The sequence below is a fragment of the Amblyomma americanum genome, chromosome 10, assembly GCF_052857255.1.
Source record: "Amblyomma americanum isolate KBUSLIRL-KWMA chromosome 10, ASM5285725v1, whole genome shotgun sequence".
NCBI classification, from domain to species: Eukaryota; Metazoa; Arthropoda; class Arachnida; order Ixodida; family Ixodidae; genus Amblyomma; species Amblyomma americanum.
In genome coordinates this window covers 51,515,019-51,535,939 of record NC_135506.1, presented here as the reverse complement: position 1 = coordinate 51,535,939, position 20,921 = coordinate 51,515,019, and the positions used below count along the sequence as shown (strand labels likewise).

The 20,921-nt window shown below is 45.3% G+C and overlaps 1 protein-coding gene across 1 annotated transcript in view; it reads left to right on the top strand.

Moving 5' to 3' along the window:
* LOC144108290 (aminopeptidase NAALADL1-like) overlaps window positions 1–20,341 on the top strand; it is a 48,242-nt gene extending 27,901 nt beyond the window's left edge. The window contains exons 10-20 of the mRNA XM_077641558.1: window positions 1,382–1,462; window positions 3,771–3,856; window positions 5,898–6,100; window positions 9,836–9,899; window positions 11,449–11,513; window positions 12,459–12,523; window positions 13,742–13,832; window positions 15,931–16,183; window positions 18,592–18,673; window positions 19,241–19,333; window positions 20,137–20,341. Of these exons, the coding sequence (XP_077497684.1) occupies window positions 1,382–1,462; window positions 3,771–3,856; window positions 5,898–6,100; window positions 9,836–9,899; window positions 11,449–11,513; window positions 12,459–12,523; window positions 13,742–13,832; window positions 15,931–16,183; window positions 18,592–18,673; window positions 19,241–19,333; window positions 20,137–20,341 (1,288 nt within the window). The remainder of the gene's footprint in view (window positions 1–1,381; window positions 1,463–3,770; window positions 3,857–5,897; window positions 6,101–9,835; window positions 9,900–11,448; window positions 11,514–12,458; window positions 12,524–13,741; window positions 13,833–15,930; window positions 16,184–18,591; window positions 18,674–19,240; window positions 19,334–20,136) is intronic.
* The last annotated feature ends 580 nt before the right edge of the window (window positions 20,342–20,921 follow it).

The following is a 20,921-nucleotide window of genomic DNA, read 5'->3' as shown; positions in this document are numbered from 1 at the left end:
CATATTTCAGGCAGGATTGCTTTATTGCAATGGTCGTCATCATATTTGTGCCCTTCCGTCGGGTCTATGCGTGGGTCTATGCGAGGCAGGAAAGGGAAAAAAAGAGGAAGGAGGAGTTCAGGGTCATGCGGCCCGTGGTGGCAGTTTGCCGAACTAAACGGCCATGTCCCGGAAAGCTGGGCTTGCTGGTGCAACCGGCCAACCTTTATTGGTTCACAGCGCAAGCATACTCTGATAACATACCGAGGATTGTAGCAGATCAAAGCCCTGCAGGCCAGGGAGCTTAGACCCTTAAAAAAATTTCTTTGGAGGGTCTATCGACTGTCCATACACTTTTGTCTGTAAAGTCTATAGGTTTTGTATAGACAAATTCTAACGACTAGTCTAAAGGCAATACGAATCTTATAGGCAGTCTATAGGCAATCATGGATTTATGGCCATACACTTTTATCAGACTTTTTCTATAGACTACGCATTAACAAATAGAAATATCTATAGAACGGAAATAAAGTCTATAAGTAGTCTATACACCATTTTCATGAGAGTAAGAGCGCTCGCTTCACCCAAGCGGTCCACAACCAGTGAAGTCAATGTTATAATATACTTTGCTGCGCAATTTGCGATCGCTGAAAAGAATGCACGGGGCCCCCCAGTGGCAAAGCGAGGAAACGAACGTCTAGGAAAATAGAAGCAAAACTATCGCAAACCGGATGAGCGCGCATATCTCTGATGACGAGAAGCAGACGGCGTAAAATGGACCGTTAAATTAGCCGCGCGCCACGCTGTTCGCATTCCATTTGACGCTGACATTCTCTTAGCCAGCCGCTAGATTCCTGCTTCCTGCACCATCATTATACTTTACTGTGAAGTGATCACCGCAACAGGAAAAATTTGTTGATCCTTCAAATTCACCTAGACTGACTGAGACATGATTGAAGGTCGAAAGTAAAAAGTCCCTCATTCCCATAGTCAACCTCTCCGTTTATTTTTTTTTCCTTTGCCTGCACAGCGGCACCAGGCATGGCACAAGTCTTGACAGTGAGCTGATGCTATCAAAGGCGGATCAGATTTTCTATCGCTACTGCATGCTAACTCAACGTGGCCGCTCCCGTTACATTAATCGGAGCAGAGGTGCGGGGGGGGGGGGGGGGGGAGTATTTTCACATATAATATTCAAAGGTACGTAAATGTAACACGTAAATGTGGTATGTGAGTATTCTTAGAACTATTTTAACAACTAATTGTCAGGAGAAAATGTAAGCGGTTCACATGCAGCAGTGTGGTAGGCAAGATGGAACCGCCAATAAGCGCGACAGTGGTGCAGAAATACGTCCCTTCCACTTGTGCAGCGCCAATAATCGGAGGCTATTTCTGGTCGCAGGTCCCTCGGAGGCGAGGCTCTTGGCTGGAAGGGCGGTCTCAGCGTTCCATACAAGACGGGTCCACTGTTCCCAGAAGGAAGGTACGTGACGACCCTGAACTGTGCAATCGCTTTAGATTCGTATAGATTTAAACTCGTAGCGCCTCCTGCCTTAGTTGTTTTTCATAAGTAGTATTGTAATGCTAAGTTAATTTTTGGATTCGCTATGCTTCAAAGAATCAAATTCACTTTGTGCTGCCCTAATACACAACTACTGCTAATTATTGCGAGTCCAAAACCCGGCAACGAATTTCCTTTTGCCAATTTGGACCAAGCTTACACGTCTGTGCATTTCCAACATTGTTGGACAAAAATTTTGAATATTGGAAAATTGTAAAGTACTGTTATGAAAATATTGAAGGTAATGTCTAATAAAGGAAAAAACGGTTAAATTTAACACAAGCCACAGAGAAAGACGGACAGGACGGCCGCTTTATTAGACAGTGTTCTACCAACTAGCCCAGCAGGAGGCATTGTTAATGATCTATTCTACCTATGTATAGCAATATATTTCTTCTAAATTTTTTCCATCACTCGCATCGAGCAGTTAAGACTGCCATATAAATCCAATGAGCAACGATATTGAGGATAGCAAAAACGCTAATAGCAGAAAAATTCAAGCCTACCGAGGAGAGATGTGAAGATATATTGAATGTTATTGTTAAATCTTCTGATATATGAAAAAAAAATTGTTAAACTATTTCCCGCTCAAAAAATGCTTTCCTCCAGAATTTCTGGGTATGGGACAACGTCGCAGCTGGATTCGACTCGTTGCACCGCTGAGGAAGAATCACTTGGCAGGTCTTGTCGCTATCGTAATTAAGAAACGCAGCCGATAATTTTAGTCGTACTGACAAGAACGCCCATTATTTTGTTAGTAGTTAATGCTGGGGCTCCGTACATTTCAGTTTTTAGGGCAGCCCCAGACTATCGAACATTTAGATGGGGAAAAGAAAATCTGCTGTAACGAGAACTTCTGTATGGCGGTAATATTATTTGTAGTGTTGCACAATCTCCTTTCCTTGGGACAACACAGGGTGTGGGTAACGAATGCGGAAATTCTGCCACCGTGACCCCCAACAATCTTACCGAAGAAATTGATGTCGTTTTGTAGAATCGACGCTCTTGGTGACGATAAAATTTTCTAGTTCGTTTTAACTTCTGTGCATCATGCAAAAAGGGACTTGCGAGCACAGATTACCACTCATCAGTCCGGTTGGAGGTCTAAGTAGCAGGCACACGACCGACAGCTGAACCCGGCATGCACTTCGGAACTCCCTCGTGTAGGCTATGAACATTAAGATCGGCTCGGCCTCCTTCATTAAGGACTGCGCAGGAAAACGTTCTTCCGTCAAAACACTTACGTGCCTCTTTGCCAAAAGTAGGCAGGCTTCCGTGAACGCGAAAGATATGAAATAGTGGCTGAGCAGCGGCAATGCGGTCGCCGACTCTCATCGGCTCCGAGCCAAACCTGCGTGACGTGAACCTGCACCACCGCGGCTGTATGATAACTCTCCTCGTAGCATAACAAGCGTTAAGAACGACCTGGTTAGTTTTGGCAAAGACTGCATATATTCGACGAAGTTGAGGCCAATGTCTTAGACTAGGAATCAAATGTGAACTGAATCGGCCGGTGAGTCTGTGCTTGTTTCGATAAGCCCTGATAAAACGACCCGTGTGAGGATTCTTTTAATTCCTTCCGTTTTACGCATGGCTCTTATGAAAAAAAAAGAATATAGAACTACGGGATCTTTAAAAACGCTTACGGCGCAATCGAAATTCATACGGAATCGGTGTCGCGTCCTACAAGATATACGGAAATGATATGGAAACTGAAGCGGGAAAGGACATGGAATCTATGCAGAGGACATATGCCGGATGTACGGATTTCCGCATATTTCTCCTATCATATGGACTCTGTATTCCCATAATTTCATATGCGTCGTTCATCACGAACGCTTCAGCAGGGCAGGGCTATTCTGCGCTGCCAAGAGCAATGTGACGGCGTTTCTTTATTTCGTTTTAACACACACAAGGTCAAGAAAATTCTTCATTGTTTCCCTAATTCCTTGTATATCTGATTAACCTGAAACAGGACGTCCTTGTTTAAATTTGTGATATCAACACTAGCTCAAATCTATCCAACAAGCCGACTCAAAGTAATTGCAGCCTGAAGGCATCCTTCAAAACAATCAGCCCTCATCACCGCCTTGTGTCCAAAATACTGACAAAAATTACAGATAAATTGGCGCGACGTGAAAAGACTCACGCAAGGCCCACATTCTAAATGCCGAGTTAGGCTTTGTAAATTCCAACTGAGTTAGGTTCTGTTTTTTGTTCTCCATAACAGGCTTGTCAAAATGTCAGTATTCAACAAGAGAGTGACTCGAGTAGTGAACAGCGTGCTGGGAATTGTCAAAGGCAGCAGCGAGCAAGGTGAGCGTGCTCCCTATTTATTTCAACGTCAACTAATTCAATTATTTCAGTTCAACGGCAACGTCAGATGCATGTCAGCACTTTCGCCCCTTCATATACGGTGAGCTCAAGTGCCTGCTCAACTGCTAACTCTACATGCAACGACGATGATATGAAACAATTTCTTCATCAATTAGACCAACTGCCGCATTTCGCTTGAGTGTGGCAAAAACGGTAAGCAGATTGGGCTGCACTTCAAGACGTCACAACTGGAGCAAAGAATTAAAAGCTTCTCGGAGCTCTACAAGTGTTTTACAGTGTGTTACTTGCTGGAAATAAGCTTGAAATGACTGTCATTATGTTACCAGTCGCATCTGATTTGCTGGCTACACTATTCCCATACACTGATCATCTGAAGCCATTTTATTCTAACAGTCAGTTCGACACGACTGGGATAAAGCACTCAATCTGGGGGCCGCGCTGAACAGTATGGATGGTGTGGTTGTGTGGGTAAAAACACGTAACGCTGCTTGCTGATGAACTCATGAAAAAAACAGTTTCCCTAGAGTTGATGAAAAGCAAAAGGTCTCAAGAATTTTTTGCCGTTCCATGTAAACAACGTGGGCTGCAAGCACTTCTCTGGCCACCATCCTTTGGCAGACGCCGAAGAAGGTAGCGGCCTCTTAACGCGAAAGCGTTAGAGCGAACCTCCCGAGAAAACGCCGTTCGCGTTGTCACACTAACTCGGGATTGGTCGAGAAAGTTGTGACGTCGCACGTTACGCTGTGAGAAAATTATTAAAACACGAGTTAAAGTGGGACTATAGGAGATAGTGGTATGATTGAAATGGCATTAAAACATATAAGGATCTAAATTGAATTAATTACGCTGAAAATAAAACTGGGGCAATTAGTTTAGAATCAAATCCATGACACGAATTTTGAGTCGGACACGCTAATCCTATGCCACCGGGGCCCGTTCGTTCGGCTTTGTTAAATAGATGTTGTGTGTCTACCACTGTATGCGTACTGATGCATGCGAATATGTGTGTGTAATGAGAGGTACTAATTAAGCAAGAAAGTAGTAAATAACCATTATCAGTGTCGCGTCATACTGTTAAAGTGTGGCTTAATTTCCCCGTAATTTTTAATGCCGAGCCTCCTCCTCTCACTCGCCGCGACATCTTTGGTAGGCTTGCATACCTAAGAACTCTGACATGTACTGAGATATCGGTGAATGTTAAAGAGCCTTTCAATGTTACCGAATTCAACCGGTGCACTCCACTGCAGCTTCATCTCATAGGGTGCGGTGTCGGATAGATGCGTAAAAATACATTAGCCATTGAACCCCTGAACCCACCCCTAGGGTTCCGTGGTTACAGCGTTCGGCTCATGAGCGCCGAGTCGCGAGCTCGGATTCCGCCACGGAGCCCGCAGTTCGACGGAGGCGAGTTGAAAAACCCTTTGCGCTGAGTAATGTCAGACCATGTTAATGAACTTCAGATGGTCGCAACTGATCCGGAGCTGTCCACTATTGCTTCTACTATAGCCAACGTGCCAATAAGTGTCGTTAAAATCTATATCCTGATCAATAACATGAAATTAGCAAAACGTTGGCAATGTCGTTGCTGTTTTGCTGTTGTTTTTTTCTTTTGCTGTTCCCACCGACCGCCTTCTTATCCTGCAGACATTTAAAATGTGATATCTCAATTTATCATTTAGTGTCGTCCGTAATTTTTGTGTGCTCGTGTTCCGCGCTTCTGCTGCTGTTTCTGCAAAGTGTCACGCAGTAGGGCGTAGGTCTCGTGAAGCCTCCAGAAGGCTTTTTGCCTGCACCCGCAGCATTGGATATTCACCATTGTGATGTTGAAATAAATTTGATTTCATCTAATTTGATTTGATTATCCGAAGATGAATCCCGTCCAACTCGCGCAGCTTTCCACTCTACAAAGATGTATAACGATGGTTTAGCCTGCTGGTGACTGAAGCGTGCTTAGTTCTCAAGTTTATCGTTAATACCGGAGATCGTGAAGTGTTCCGACATCCACCCTGTCTGGATGCAGACCGCTTCATCATCACGGGCGCCCACCACGATTCGTGGGGCGTCGGCGCGGCTGAGCCCACTTCAGCGACAGCCGCTCTCCTGGAACTAGGCCACGCCCTGGGCACCATGCTGAAGAAGGGCTGGACTCCGCGGCGGACCATCGTGTTGGCGTCGTGGGCAGCTGGCGAAATGGCGTTCGCCGGTGCTTCCGAGTGGGTCGAGGTGGGCTCTGCTCCAGGCGCACCTCTAATAGCAGGAACGATGGAACCACCCACCTTCTCAGATGCGTCATAGTGTTCTTGTTGTAAACTAGGAAGCGCAAAAATACTGGGCGAGGGACAGAGTAAGGGTCACAAAAACAGGTTACTCTGTCCCTCGTCCAGTATTTTTGCGCTTCCTAGTTTACAACATGCATCACCAACTAGCACGGCAGCTTGCTCTCCTGAACTGCAGTCATAGTGTTCTTTTTTCTTGTACTGCCTTCAGCATCCTTGGGCAAATAACACGCTGTAAGAGCGCAAACAATGGATGTGGAAGAAGAAACTACAAGCGTGGATGAAAGGTGCTCCCAACATTCTCATATCCAGCTTTTTCGGACAAAAATTTTGAAAATTGGAAAATTTCATAGAAATATTGAAGGTAATAGTCGATTATTCAGACAGCAAAATATTTCTTTTAAACTGTTTCCATCGGCTGCATCGGACAGTTAAGACTGCCGTAGTAAACCAATGGGGAACGCTTTTGACGATAGCAAAAACAAGAATAGAAAAAAAATAGAAGACTGCCATCGGGTTATCGGAAGCTATGTTGATTGTTAAGGTGAAATCTTGCATTATATGAAAAAATTGTTTTCATAAACGCTTTCCCGCTCAAAAGTGCTTTTTGTCCAGGATTTCTGGGTATGGCACTTTGGGAGTAGCGCTTTTTAGTTTTGTGGGAAGTTGGAACTAATGCTGGTGAGGTTTGAAGCAGAGAATCTAACGGCTGTTAGAAGTAGCGCTTTTATGCTGGAGTTTGAAGTAGCGCTCGCATCTGTCTGTTGTATTTTTTTTTTGCGCTCCAATAACAAGAGTGAAGCCCGATCCATGACTGTCGCGACTTTCTCCGCTCAGTGCGAAAAGGTGACGGTAATAACGGCACGTTCGTTTGCCATCGACGCGGTTCGAGGTAGCGAATAAATGTAATATTTGTGGCGTACGAAGCGCCTTCTTTTACGGTCAGGAAAATGGGCGGTGTAAGTTTACCTGATAGTCCACCAGGCAGCGGTGACTGATTAGAACGCCAAAAAGCGATTGGAGGATTGGTGGACCAAAAGCAGAGAGGTGACAGTTTTAAAGTGTAGGAAGACGTATTTTAAAGGAAATAACGAATTTTATTAACAACTTACCGAAGAGTTAAACAAAAATAAAGGGAAAAAAACCCAGCATGGTGGCAGCTGCCACTGCCCCGTTTCAAAGGGGACGCTCCTACCTTCCATCCATCCATCGATCCTCAGTGCAGACGATATCGCCCGTTCGTGCTTTGTTTGCTTGTTGAGATGTCGCGGGCTAACCTTGCTTCTCGAAAAATGCAGTCGTTCGGGAAGCATAAGCTACCTGCTGCCTCACGATAAGCCAGCCCCGATGCCTGTTTCCCCAGAGAAAATCGCACCTATGGCCCTAATATACTAATATACTGCGTGAATGCTAACATGCTGGGCGTAAAATATTAACTCTCCCTGATTAGCAATACAGGAGCGGATGTACGAGTAATCTGAGTTTTCATGCGACTAAGAGTACACGCTCTGAACGCTGAAGTTGTGCTTTGCCGCCAGCACTTTTGTCATTTCTCATTTCCATGTCTAAGCATAAGACTTTCCGCTGCCTATTCGCACCTCCGAATTATTCCTCACCCTCTAGTGGCCTCCGAATTGCAGATTCAGATCCGGCGTAGAAACCCACGCTGGTTTTCCGTAACTAGTGCGCTGTAAAACGGTGTCTCTGTTCTCGGCTCGTAGTGACGCCGTCTCGTGAAGGGCAAAAAAAAAGTTAACGTCAAAAGAGTCTCGCCGCATTCTGCTGGAAAGACCGCACAATGACATTTTGTCAGTTTCCGAAGTAATATGACTGCGCACCCCGGAGACATGACCAACACTGGAAAAAGAAGTTACCGCGACCATGGTCGTTTGAATCATTTTGCTTAGAAGGGCTTCTTCTTTTCCGGTACTCGTCAGCTCACCTTGTAATCACTGCTTTAATAGAGACATCTAGAACAGCTGCACCCTATCGGTTAAGGGGCATATGGGAATAGTGGAGCGTCAGGGCGCAGGCGCAAGCCAATAACGCCCCTCCGGTTATTCTCTCGCGCCTGCGCACTGGCGCACCCTATTCCCCTATGCTCCTAACCGATAGGGAGAACCTGTTATAAAATGCCCTAATATCTCATGATTGTGCTGTGATCGCGGTTTCGATTTTTTATCTGGAAGTCATTGATGGCTGAATTTGTCGTCGAGCTTTCGGTAGTATCTGCATCTGTTTTTACGTCGCTATAATCAATGCTTGCACTCGACGAGTAAGCCTTGACACTAACATTTCAGTACGCCCGAGGAACTGACAGTACCTCGATATGCTTGACCGTACGTCACAGTAAAGGCGTGCGCAGAACTGGGCAAACATAGTCGAGGGCAAGTAGGCGATTAGCCGATTATAGCGGCGCATGTAAATAGGGCATCAGTAGGTCATCGTGTCAGGCTTTCTTTGTTGTGCCACCCCGCCCCCTTCCCCGCTACTCTCTTATAAATCACCTCTTGTTTGGCCCCAGCCCGACGAAGTTTCAAAGTGCTTATACATAATGTTCCGATGCTGCCAGCCCCTATCGAGCACACCGGGCTCGCACAGCCTTTCGGGGATCGGAAACGTGTGGCGAATCGATGTGCCAATGCATATTGATTACTATCAGTACGGCCGCAAAATGACTCCTGTTCACTTATGAGGACCCTTTTATGAGGGCCCACTGTTTCGCGGAAGCCCCTGAGGAACGCCGACGCGGTTGGGCACACATAGGTGTCAAAGCGTAGTTTGGGATTTCTCGTCGTCAAAACGGTGTTTACGAAACTGCAGCTGCGTTTTTATGCAGGCAAAACGCTAAGGCGCCCGTGTGCTGTGCTATGTCAGTGCACGTTAAAGATCCCCAGGTGGTCGAAATTATTCCGGAGCCCTCCACTACGGCACCTCCTTCTTCCTTTCTTCTTTCACTTCCTCCCTTATCCCTTCCCTTACGGCGCGGTTCAGGTGTCCAACGATATATGAGACAGATACTGCGCCATTTCCTTTCCCCAAGAACCAATTATATAACTGCAGAATTACAGCAAGCCTAACCAGTTCACCGTTTCTCGTGCCATCGCATGCTTCCCTAATAAGTTAACCGCAAAGCGACTTGCCTGTAGCAGCGACTAGGTGTTTGCAGTTCCCTGAAATGCCAGAAGCGCACATGCACTGTCCTTCCACACCACCAGCTCTCTGAAGTATTTTGTCTTGAGAGACAACCGCTGCGGCTCACGCTGTATTCCTGCAAGCTTCGCGCACAGGGCAACTATTTTGGGGTGATCGTCGCTGTGGTTCCTATTATGACAAGGTAGTTTGCCGTTAAATCCGCTCCACTTCGACAAAGCACCGCGAATCCACGCCACAACCTAATATACGCGCTTCGTCTGTCTGTGTTCACGTCGTTCTGTACCCCTTCGTTCGATTTCCTCAGTATAAAACACCAACTAGGCCCCGCCCTTGCCTTGTTGCTAATATTCGAAGCACAGCAGCAAGCGAAAGCGCCCACGTGGACCGGTGTAGGACTGCCTTTCTTTGTGTTGCGCAGTGTTGCCAGATACGTAACTTTTTTTTTTCTGGTGCAGCGAATAGCCCCGCTTTTAGTCGTGTTATGGCAGTTACAACGTGCGTAAGCGTTGTTTACTATCTCGTACAGGAAAACATCGTCCTGCTCGATGCCGGCGCAGTTGGCTACGTGAACGTGGACAGCTGTGCGTCTGGTAAGTGGAAATGTGTGCATGCGTGCGTGCGTGCGTGCGTGCTACACACAAACGCCAGTATGCGCGTCCACCAAATTACCCTTACCCGACTGGTGACGTCATACTGGTGAAAAGTAACACGCTGGGAAGGCAAGTTAAAAATTAACAGAAAATTAGGGGCCCATCTTTTCTTCTTTTTTTGTGCCATTAAAGCCTAGGCTATAGCTGCAGCTGCGGTCGGGATGAGAGCTTTACTCATAAACCAGTAGCCATTTTAAAACCCATTACGTATTCACCATTGAGTAAAAAAAAAAAGCTCAACTTCGCACATTTCAACACATAATATAAACGAGCATATTACAAGGCATGTAATATGAATGACAATTTTAGGCAAATAAGCGCAAAATCGCTACGATTGGATGGGTCCTTAAAGACTACTGTTCAACACAAATTTAATCATGTAGAACAGAAGATACTGAACTGCTATTACTCAGCTATTGTTTTTGAATTGGTATTGAAGTTTGTTACTGCAAGGTACCGGGCGTCAATAACTTTATAAAACGTTTAAGTTGTGCAGGGAGTAACATACTAAAATGTGTGCAAAAACAGTTTCTTAAGTCCACGGCGTCACGCGCTCTTCTAATTGCGCGGCGTCAAATTTCAGTTATTCAAGATATGCCTCTATGGGCACTCATAGAAGAAATATTATCGACCGTGCTGATTTTCATTAAGCGGTAGAGAAGAGACAGTAGAGTCCTGGACTAGAGACCCAACCCTGCTCTCCAATGAATATTTTTGTCATTCAAATAAACTTTTTTCAATCAGTCAATCGGTGAACGCTCCTAGTGCGCCACGTGGACAGGCATGAGGGCTTCTTGAGGGCTGCGAATAAATTTCGTCCACCTGTCGTTCATCTAACAATCATCACACAGCGCATGCGCGTCTTTAGAGCTTCGCCGCAGATACGGGGCCGCCGCAGCCAAGCTTTTATACCGCAGCTTTTCCGCGTTATAAATACAAATGGTCGTCGGTGGAGCTCCGCATGGGCTTCGGTCGCGGGTGTCCGATAAGCAGCTCTTGCTTTGTCAGTAAACACTCTATAGTGGCATCACCATTTCGTACCACCGAAGCTGCCATTGAAATTCGCGCTACTACAAGAATAAACGTCCCGGGTTTTTTTTTTTTTTCAGCGTTAGTTGTTAAGACGAAGGTTCCCGGCAGGCCCGTTGCCGAAGTGAGCGTTGTGCTATGAAAGCATCACGTATGCGGCAGACAAGAGCTAGAAACATGCGAGGGATCGCGCATAGAGAACGACAGGTCTCGGGTCGCTGGTCGCGAATGCGCTAAACGATTAGATGGACAAGTACATCCCAACATAATTCTCACAATAATGCACTGGTTGCAACATTGCCAAAACTTAAACACAATCGTAACCCACTAATGCGTAACATCAAAATTCCTACCAAATACAACAATTACAAAAGCACAGTGGAGACAGGTAAAAGAGCTGACCGTCTATGTGGAGACGGGTGTACTTGCCATTAAGTTTGTTTGTTTTTTTTCGTTGCAGGACCCCGCTTCGCAGTGCACGCCTCGCCGACGCTTCGGGAGGTCGTCTACAGTGCAGCTGCGAAGGTAATTATGCGAGCGTTACACAATTACCTACGAAGGCAACTGTGTCTGGCATAAGCTGAGCTTAATTGTTTCTTTTGCGCTACCGGGCATCGTAGTAAACGTAACACGCAATTCCCTGTTCGTTCATTCTGCTCAATACTTTTTGGAACGTGGCCATGGCGAAAAAAAATTCAATTGAATTCAGAGAGAGTTTTTTGAGATTATGTGTGCACTATGAAGTTAGCACACCGAGAATTAGCTTGCATGTGTATATTAAGGGTTGCATGCAAGAAAGGGAATGTATTGTTTTAGTGCACTTAAACCTCTAATCTCAGATATCGCCAATTCGCCTGTGCGAAGCCTCTGGAAGGTGGCAACCTGCTCAACAGGTTGTGGGCAACCTGCTAGCAGACTTTCTGGAAAACTGTACAAAAAACTTGATGGCAAACCACTCAACAGCCACGAGTTGGTTTCGAAACCGCGGGGGAGCGAACAAATCAGCTTTGCTGCACTGAATTAGACCACTACTTCATCGCCGCAGCCGAACATTCCACTTGTTTTTAAACGTCGTACTCTCAAAATGTTACAAAAGCGAAGATTCCTATTGATAATTCACAAACAGTTTCCAAATTAGCGGCCAAAAAAATGTAGTCAAATCTAAGATGACTAAGCATTTTTTTGTTTCATTTTTGAATCATAGAAAAAACAAATTTGAATCATAGAAAAAACAAATTCTAGTGCTGTCAGAAACAGCGTTTATGGTCTGTGAAGTATGAATTTCTTCTTTATTTCGGAATATAACCTTATAGCTTCCTGCAATGCCTTCGCAAATTATACAAAACCACTATGCTTGAATTCTTTTTTTTTTTCGGTCACCGAGTCAGCTGTACCGCATACAGCGCTTCAGTATCCATGGTAGGCACGAAGGCATTTCTTGAGCAATGGCTCGTGATGTCTTCTGCGCAGGTTCCCAGCGGCAACGGCACGTTACTGCAAGCGTGGGAAAAGGCTGAAAAGAAGCAGCGGCCCCGGTATGTTTGCTTCGCAACTATGTCTCTTGTGTTAACTTCTTGGAACACATATCGTACTGACAGCCCAGAACGCCGATAAAACGGAACATACGAGAGAGACAACCCAAGCGCTGTACTATACGTACAGATGAGAACACAGCTTTCGCAAGTACAGGAATACGTAGCGGCGAATCCAAAGTAGTTCAGAAAGATGAAAAGAAAGCAGCTTACAACGAAAGGAATGAGGAAAAAGAAATGCTGTTTCTACAGGCATATTGCAAACGTGACGTATACTCTAAAAAGAAAGGAGTAAAAGGAGAGTAAGCTGCACTCTAGCGCGCACCATTTTATAAATAAGAAGTGCGCTAGAAGACAGCTTACTCCCCCTCTTACAAAAATTTCTTTATACAGTCTATAGACTGTCCGTAGACTTCAGTCTATAAAGTCTATAGACTCTCTATAGACAAACCATAGGGAACAGTCTATAGGCAATACAAATCTATAGGCAGTCTAAAGAGAATCTATAGACTTATGGCCATACGCTTTTAGTAGACTTCTGTCTATAGACAGCGTATAGACTATGAATAGACAAAAAGAAATATATATAGGGAGGCAATAGAGGTAATAAGAACACTATAGACTGTCTATAGACCATTTTTGTAATGGGCCTTTACTACGTATAAGCGTATTCTTGTGTAGAGTGTGAGTTTTCAGCATTTGCAGGGCTTCCAGGAACTCTGCGAGAAAGCCTCCTTTGTTACTGGCACAGACGTACAAAAAAATAACAAGTACGTTCTGATCATACACATGTATAAGGAGGCGCGTTTATTTCAATGTTACCTTCGGTCCACATTGCTTCTGTCGTCACCTCCTGTCTCGTAATACAAATCCGGAGCGTCGACCGACTTTCCCGTTTATTTCTTCTTGCTGCACCTCTTCTTCGAGTCCCTTATTACTCCTTATAACAGGCTTCTTTCGTGGCGGCATGGTATCTTTTACAATGCATGTGCCCACAAATACCTTTTTGTTGCATGTGCTCATGAGTAAGTTATGACTTAGATATCTCGTAACCTAGGGCGATCACTCCGCCCATGCCATCACCTGCGTAGTCGTACTCTTTCTCGTAATTAAAAGAACACTCCAATGGGGCATCCGATTATGTGTGTAGCATCTAGAGACAGTAAAGAGAATATATCTGTATATCGAGCAACAAATGCGCCCATTTCCGTGATCTCGCAGCATACCGTACACCCACGGCGTTGGTGACCATGCGGCCTTCAATTTTTACGCGGGCATACCGTCCGTGGATTTCACGTTCCGTCCTGAAAGGGTGAGTGCTACGCGTATGGTTCCGGGCACAAACTTTCACAATGCTGACCTTTAGCAATGACCCCGGAAGGCGCGCAGCGCTTTCGCAGTGTGCTTGGATACTTGGAGCGCGTATTCACGTAACTTTTTTCATGGAATAAACTTCGGTTCGATGTCACTCGGCTTAACGTTGACTGCTGGGGTTACTAATTAAATAGTTGGTTAAAACATTCATCCTTATCTTTGCAATTTTCTAAAGTGAAGATGTATTATTCTGTTTATTAACCTTTTTCTAGAATACACTCAATTATGGCTCAGTACCATTGGACTAGAACATCTGTCCTTCAAACTGCAGACCAATTTCATTAAGAAGTACTGCTCGCAAAAATTTTTAAACACATGTTGTAGGCTCGTTTTTCTAATTTTGTAGTGGCAGACAACTTTTACTCTATTTTACCTGAGTTATTAAATTAACTACGTTTCAGTTTTTCACAGCTAACTGATCTGGATGCACCACAGCTGCTGAATAGAATTCTCGTTGCGTTTATGGAACCATGGGGTACCAGAAGGTTTACCGTAAGGGCCAGTAACTGACTTGCTCAGTCGTGTCCTTAGTACGCGTGCACTCGCCTTTTGCACTGGTTCCTGTGTTGTATGCTTCAGAACTTATAATGATTATGTGAACTTATATATCTATGCTTATACATAGATTGCATTTCTTGTAACAATATATATAACAGGTGTTTCAGGGAAGGTGATCACTAATTTTTAAAAATGGTTTTGATAGGTAAAAGGAACATTTTTTACAGGATAGTAATACCTGTGTAGGCGGCTGTCGAAAAAGAGGCGATTCGAGTTAACTACAAAATAATAAACTAAATTCTAATGGTTGCCTTTTAACCTTTATCTATAAGCATATTGTTACGGGGAAATACTATTTACATTTAATTACAAGTGTTGGCGGTTAGAATAAAGAGTTCCTAGCAGGGAGCACCAACACGAACAGGGATGCTGATTCTTGGGCTAGTTGGTACTGTTCTCTAATAATGGCAAAGCCTTTAGCGCAAAAAACGAGGACGTGAGAGGAAGACGGAACTGCATTAACAGGGAGCTGCATTAACCTCCTCCCTTTCTTTCGTCCTTTCACGCAAAAGACCACTTCGCCTTCCACTACCACTTCGTCGTAACAATATGATTGCAATTAGAGATTTGTAGCTAGCCGTTAGTAACAGCCATGTCAGTTTTTATAATTTCAAAAACGTCATTAGCGTCGGCGCTGTGACTCGACTAAATTTGGCTGTTTCGAGTAGTTACGGACACTGGAGGGGTTGATTTGCCTGCATGTGCTTCGAAAGCGCGTGTATTTTTGATGTGGACAGGTCAGGACAGTAATTAGAGAGAAGAGAAATAATTAAGACCTTTAACATGGTGTTGAGTCAGAATGTGGATGTGTGAAGACCCTACAAGAACTGCATAAATAATCGCCGCTGACATATTGAATTTCTTGTGTGCAATCCTGGCATGATCCTGACGAAAATTGGGAAACCTAAAATAATTCCCCTAGATGGAGCATATGATTCGACCCTGAAGTGGGTAATTAGATGTTTCTGCCATGTGGCTTTTAATTCAGCGGTCGAACGATGGTCGTGACGTCCAAAATAAGTATGAAATAACGTAATGCGTAAAAACTGCACTATAATAGCTGCTTGTCCACTTGCAGTCATGCCGGCTTCTTATACAAGCTAGCGGAAGAAATGGAGGCAACTAAAACGACAAAGCAGCGGCTACATTGCAGCTTATGTACGCCTCACGCGATTCCATACCTATCTGTGACTAAAGCCCCTCCATGACGCTACCGCTTGTCGGAAAAAAACGTCATGGAGGGGCTTTATCTGTGACGACGTAAAAACCGTTCCGCTACTGAAACCGAAACAAGAACTACATCAGAGAATAACCTAAGCAGCAAATATAAATTATTTACTGATCATGTCCTAATTATGCAGTGAGCCATGTCCTACACATCAATGAAAAGCAAAAACGCACTGGTGAAAGTTTCATCACTTCACCCTTCTCTTCTACATCCCGAGTGTGGCTGGCCACAACGTCTCCCTTGCCTGCAGGCTCGTCCCTCGGGCTGGTTCCCTTCGTACCACACGGCCTACGACGACGGCGAGGTGTTCGCGCGCAAGCTGGACCCTCAGTACGCGCTGACCCTGCGCTGTTGCCAGATGAACGGGGCGATGACGCTGCGTCTGGCCGAGGACGCCGTGCTGCCCTACCGGGTGGCCGAGCTGGCCAAGGAGCTGCAGGCCGCCGTGGGTGGGCTCGACCAGAGCCTCCGTCGGGAACTCGCCAAGCACAACATATCCCTCGGTGAGCGTGCTAGACATACATTTTGTAATGCGAAAGCATTGTGACTCATCAGTCACAAAATCCGGCGTCGACCGACCGTCCACGAGAAAGGGACCGAAACCCCCAAGTGACTTCATGGGCAGTGCCTACATCAGGAAAGAAATCATTTTTTTCCGAAGTGGGTTTCGAGCCCAGGACGCAACAATCCAATGCGACGTCCCCACGGTCCCGAAACCGGAAGTGACGGTAACCGAACGGGAAATGAAACCGGAAGGCCTACACGTGCTCTGGTTCGCTTGATTTCATGCGCGCTTGAGCTCCAAGACACATCGGCCACACTCGGCGAGATTCAGACTCAGAGTTACTCGATACACAGTTCACGTAGACTGTATACGGCCCAGTTCTGATCAACCAGCGGAAAAGCAAAATTTTGCTTCAGCCGGCAGCCTGGAGAACTAACATGCTTCGGCTGATAGTACGACTGAGGTTGCATACTACCCAATTCTTAATTGAGGCTCGATAGTTACCCACCTCTCAGCTTCGAATTCAGCAGTGATTTATCATGAAACAGAAAATTTCAGTGTGAAATTAACGCCCGAGGTACTACGCACCAATCTGCCTGTCGTTGCGCCCACCTGTATCAAGACTACTTTAGAAATGAATGCATGTCCGTGTTTTTTTTTCTCATACATCTCCATTTGTTTAATTGTGCACTATGACCATGACTTACTGCTGGTTTTCGCCGTTTTGTAAGGCAGTTATGGACGCATTCCATCGACAAATATCTAGTAGGGCATGGATCGGTTGCACATGGACGCGCGGGACATAGACACGGTCGTTATAGCTGCAGGCTCTGCCTGTGTCACCATGACAACCAGCACTCAACGTTTCCATGGCATGAACGTCAAGCCTGGCAGTAAGCGCCGCTTAGGATTGGTTTCAGTTCAGCGTGCCTGTGACGTTTCCCAATTAAGTACGATGTCGCAGGATCAAATCTAGACTCCGTATGCTGTGCAATGTCAGTGGATTTTAAAGAACCCTAGTGGTCCTAATGCCTATTTTCAATTCTCTTTCATCCCTTCTCTCACAGTATGGTTCAGGCCTTCACCGAAAGTGCGTAAATTACAGCACGGTTGCGTTTCCTATACATCGTTTTTTATTTTTTTACTATTATTGCATTCTGTAATGTGTTATGCGTCATGGAATCAACTACTGCACTTAGTCCTGGAGACAACCTGTTAGTCCGTGTACACGGGAACTACGGCTGGCGTCACTTTAACAGAGATTACTAATGGCTTCTCTCTGAGGAGCTAATGGTTATGGCAAGGCAGCTAGTCCTCCACATGAGAATTATTAATACCTCTGTTACTACACTTTGGCTCATAGTGATCAATTCTTAGACATTTCGCCATCCCCCTAGTCTAAGAAGTGACAGCTGAACTGTGTCGTACACCTCCACGACAGCGCTTACTCCCAAGCCCATCCGGTGCGCATAAACCGCCTAAGGCTCATTCACTTCACTGCTCGCGTGCTGTTTTCTGGATCACCTGAACAACATGCTTAGGGCTTTAAGTTAAAAATCAACTCCGAAAAAACTCCGAACATACATCGCGTTAATGGGAAAACTCCGTAAAGTCCGCCTTACAGTTATCGTATTAATAACAAAGGTAAAACTAACCCTGCTTACCACTACCAAAAACTGCATTGGGCCTGAATAATTGCCTAGAATAGAACCCTCTCAGCTTTGCAAGTGAGTTTAATTGTCACCGCTCATGTAGCCAGCAGAGACTGTGTGCTTGCTTTCGAAAACTGGGCATTCGGAAAGCTTCACAGTATTCACTACAGCGGTATAGGCGTATATTATGGGTGTTAACATCGAAAAATCTATTGCTGAATCCGGAACCTTTATCAGGGACAGTGACACGTCACTTGCTCAGTTAAAGTTTTATCGCAGCGAGCTTCAAAAGCGACGGACAGTAAAACGTTGGTTTAATTTGCTTTTGTTTTTCTTTTTAAATATATAAACAAGGTTTATGAGATCAGCAGTTCGGTTTCACACATGCAACAGCGACCTTCAGTACGACTGAAACGGCTTCTACCTGCAGTTACGAAAGTATAGGTGTTTCAAAATGTACATAAGCTGCATACAATAAGTCCAGAAAAAATCTGGTCGGATGGCTTATAAGTGTATTTTGGGGCTTTAATAGACGATGCCTTCCCTGTCGTCTGAGAAGCGCGGAATCATGAAAAATTTCATCGGGTATTTCAATAGTTTTTCAATGGCTTCTTTATACTACATCCCCATTCATTTAACTCTTGTTACCTTTTTTTACATTCCTCTTAATACCAATTCTCTACCCAATTTATATTTTTTTCGTGCTATGCTTTCATGCTTTATCTAAATTCTTGGTTTTTGCTTTTTTCTTTAGACTGGCTGAAGAGCGAGACCGTAAAATTTCAGCAACAGGCCAAGAGCTTCGAGTCCTGGTTAAAAGCGAACAAAAAGATTGAGTAAGTAATCTTTCTACGTTATGTAATAATGCTGCCCGTAAGCAATTTCCACTGTCGTTACGTATACTGGAAAAGCGACAGTTTAAACCGTGTGTCCGATCATTACAACAGAGAAGAAAAGTAACGTTGTCATCGTCAAATAAGAAGCTAGACTGATACTTGATGAAGCGTAAAACGTAACACACGGTGGAGCCGTTATTTTCAGTTGTGAAGCTAAGTCCACAACCTCTGAATGCTGATCTTGTGATCCATGTTTTATATTCATTGCCTCTGTACTGTGTTTTTTGAGCTATAAACAGTTCGAAAGTGCAGATTTCTCTAACGTGTTTTTTTTTTGTATAGGCAGGTATCACTGCAGTTGCTCTGAAGGGCAGCTATTGAGCAAAACATGGTTTGGGCATGATCGTGGCCATCGCGTATAACCTGGTAGAACAGACAATATTTATTTGAACACGTCCGCGAAATCAACTGCCAAATAGCTGTTTCTGTCTAGGTATTTTCTGTGGATAGACAGATTCACATGACACTTGATGAGTCTCATTGACTTGGTCGTTTTTTTACGTTCAGCAAACCCACCAGGCGATGGGTCAATGAAAGGCTGATGATGGTTGAACGAGCTTTCATCAAAAGGGAAGGACTGTTGGGGAGGGCAAATGTCAGGTGAGTGGTCGAAATGGCAAGCCTTGAGGTTTATTTCTGTTCAATGTCATTGCAGCCTCGTACTCGTGACAAGTCACTGTCTAATTGACACCTTGTTTTCAATTCGTTTTCCTTGTCACTGGACAAGCGCCGTATACAGGAAAGGGTTCGCAGTTACGCGAGTATTCTTTGAGATTGTCAACCAATCCTTAACCCTGGAGACGTATAAATTCTTCCGCATTTAGAGGGACACTGAGTACACTTTGTTGGTCTCTGTTGATAGAATACGGCGTTCAAACAGCAAAGAAACCACTCTTCCGGACAACGGAGCTTTTATAAGCTATGCAGGGTGTTTAATCGGTTATCTGCCTCATCAATAATGTAGGTATTGAGCGAGTGCAAACGAGACTATGCATGTAAGGAAAAGTCGAGGTGCCGCCTATGATTGCCCACGCCCTAAACACGAGTAAGACAGTATTGGAGTAAAGGAGTAAGCTGCCCTCTAGCGCACTCCCGTTTAGGGGCCGGGTATGCTGCCCCAGTTCTGGGGCGCACTTCATTCACTAAATGTATGGAATGCTTGCTCTTGATAACAGAGGCATATTCCCGCCGATCAATAGCAACTTGATGTAGTTAGTAATGAAAGGAAGCTTTTAAACGCCGCACCGGTTGTCCTGAGGTTACTCAAGCAGAACTTTTCGCTGGGCTAGTTTGTGCAAGATACGGAACGAATAAGCGCCAACACAGATGAACGACACAGAGCTGCTTACAAATGCTAGTAGACTGCATACAAAACTGTGATCACGTGACCGCTGACTGTACAGGAACATGGCCTTCGGCACCGACCCGGAAGACGCGTTCGCGGGCAAAGCCCTCGCGTTCATGCACGAACACGCTTACCACGCCCGGAAGATTAAGGACGCCCGGAAGGCTGCCAGCGCCTGGGAGGAGGCCAACATGGACCTGTCCCGGCTGGTGCTGGCAGTGCGCATGGGCGCCCAGCTGCTGGACATGAAGAGGACCATCTGAGCACCGCCATCATCGCCGCGGCACTCTCGACTAGGATGCGTTGTCGCAGCAATAAACAACAGCGCAGCGCCATGATTTTCGATCACAGGACACAGCGTACTGGTGCCTTGCAGTGGTGTTCCTTTTGTGGTCCTGCTACTGTTCTCTGCTTCACGCCGATCGAAGTTATCGGCTCCTTTGTGTGTTGTTAGCATTCACGCTGGCTATTGCATCGTCTCCAGCTTTTTTTTTTTTCAAGAAAGAATTCAGAACTTTAATGCGAAATCATTACTAGCGGCATTAGACGAAGTTCCGCCGATGACCTTCTTTGTTGTTGAGGCCAAGAGATGGCCCCCAAAAAATGACGTTGTCACGCCATCTTCGAGCGAGGCGCACGCGTTGAGTCAAGGCCAAGATCGCTACAAGAGGAACAGATGGCGTCGCGTCTGGGAAGAGCCGCGGCAACGACCCTGCAAGGCCAACCGCGCTGCAGCACGCTGCATAGACGACAGGCCATGGCGAGAGTGTGACGCCAACATGTGCAGCTGGAAGTTCCGAACGGTTACAGCAAACCACGCATACTGAGAATCCCGCAGAAATA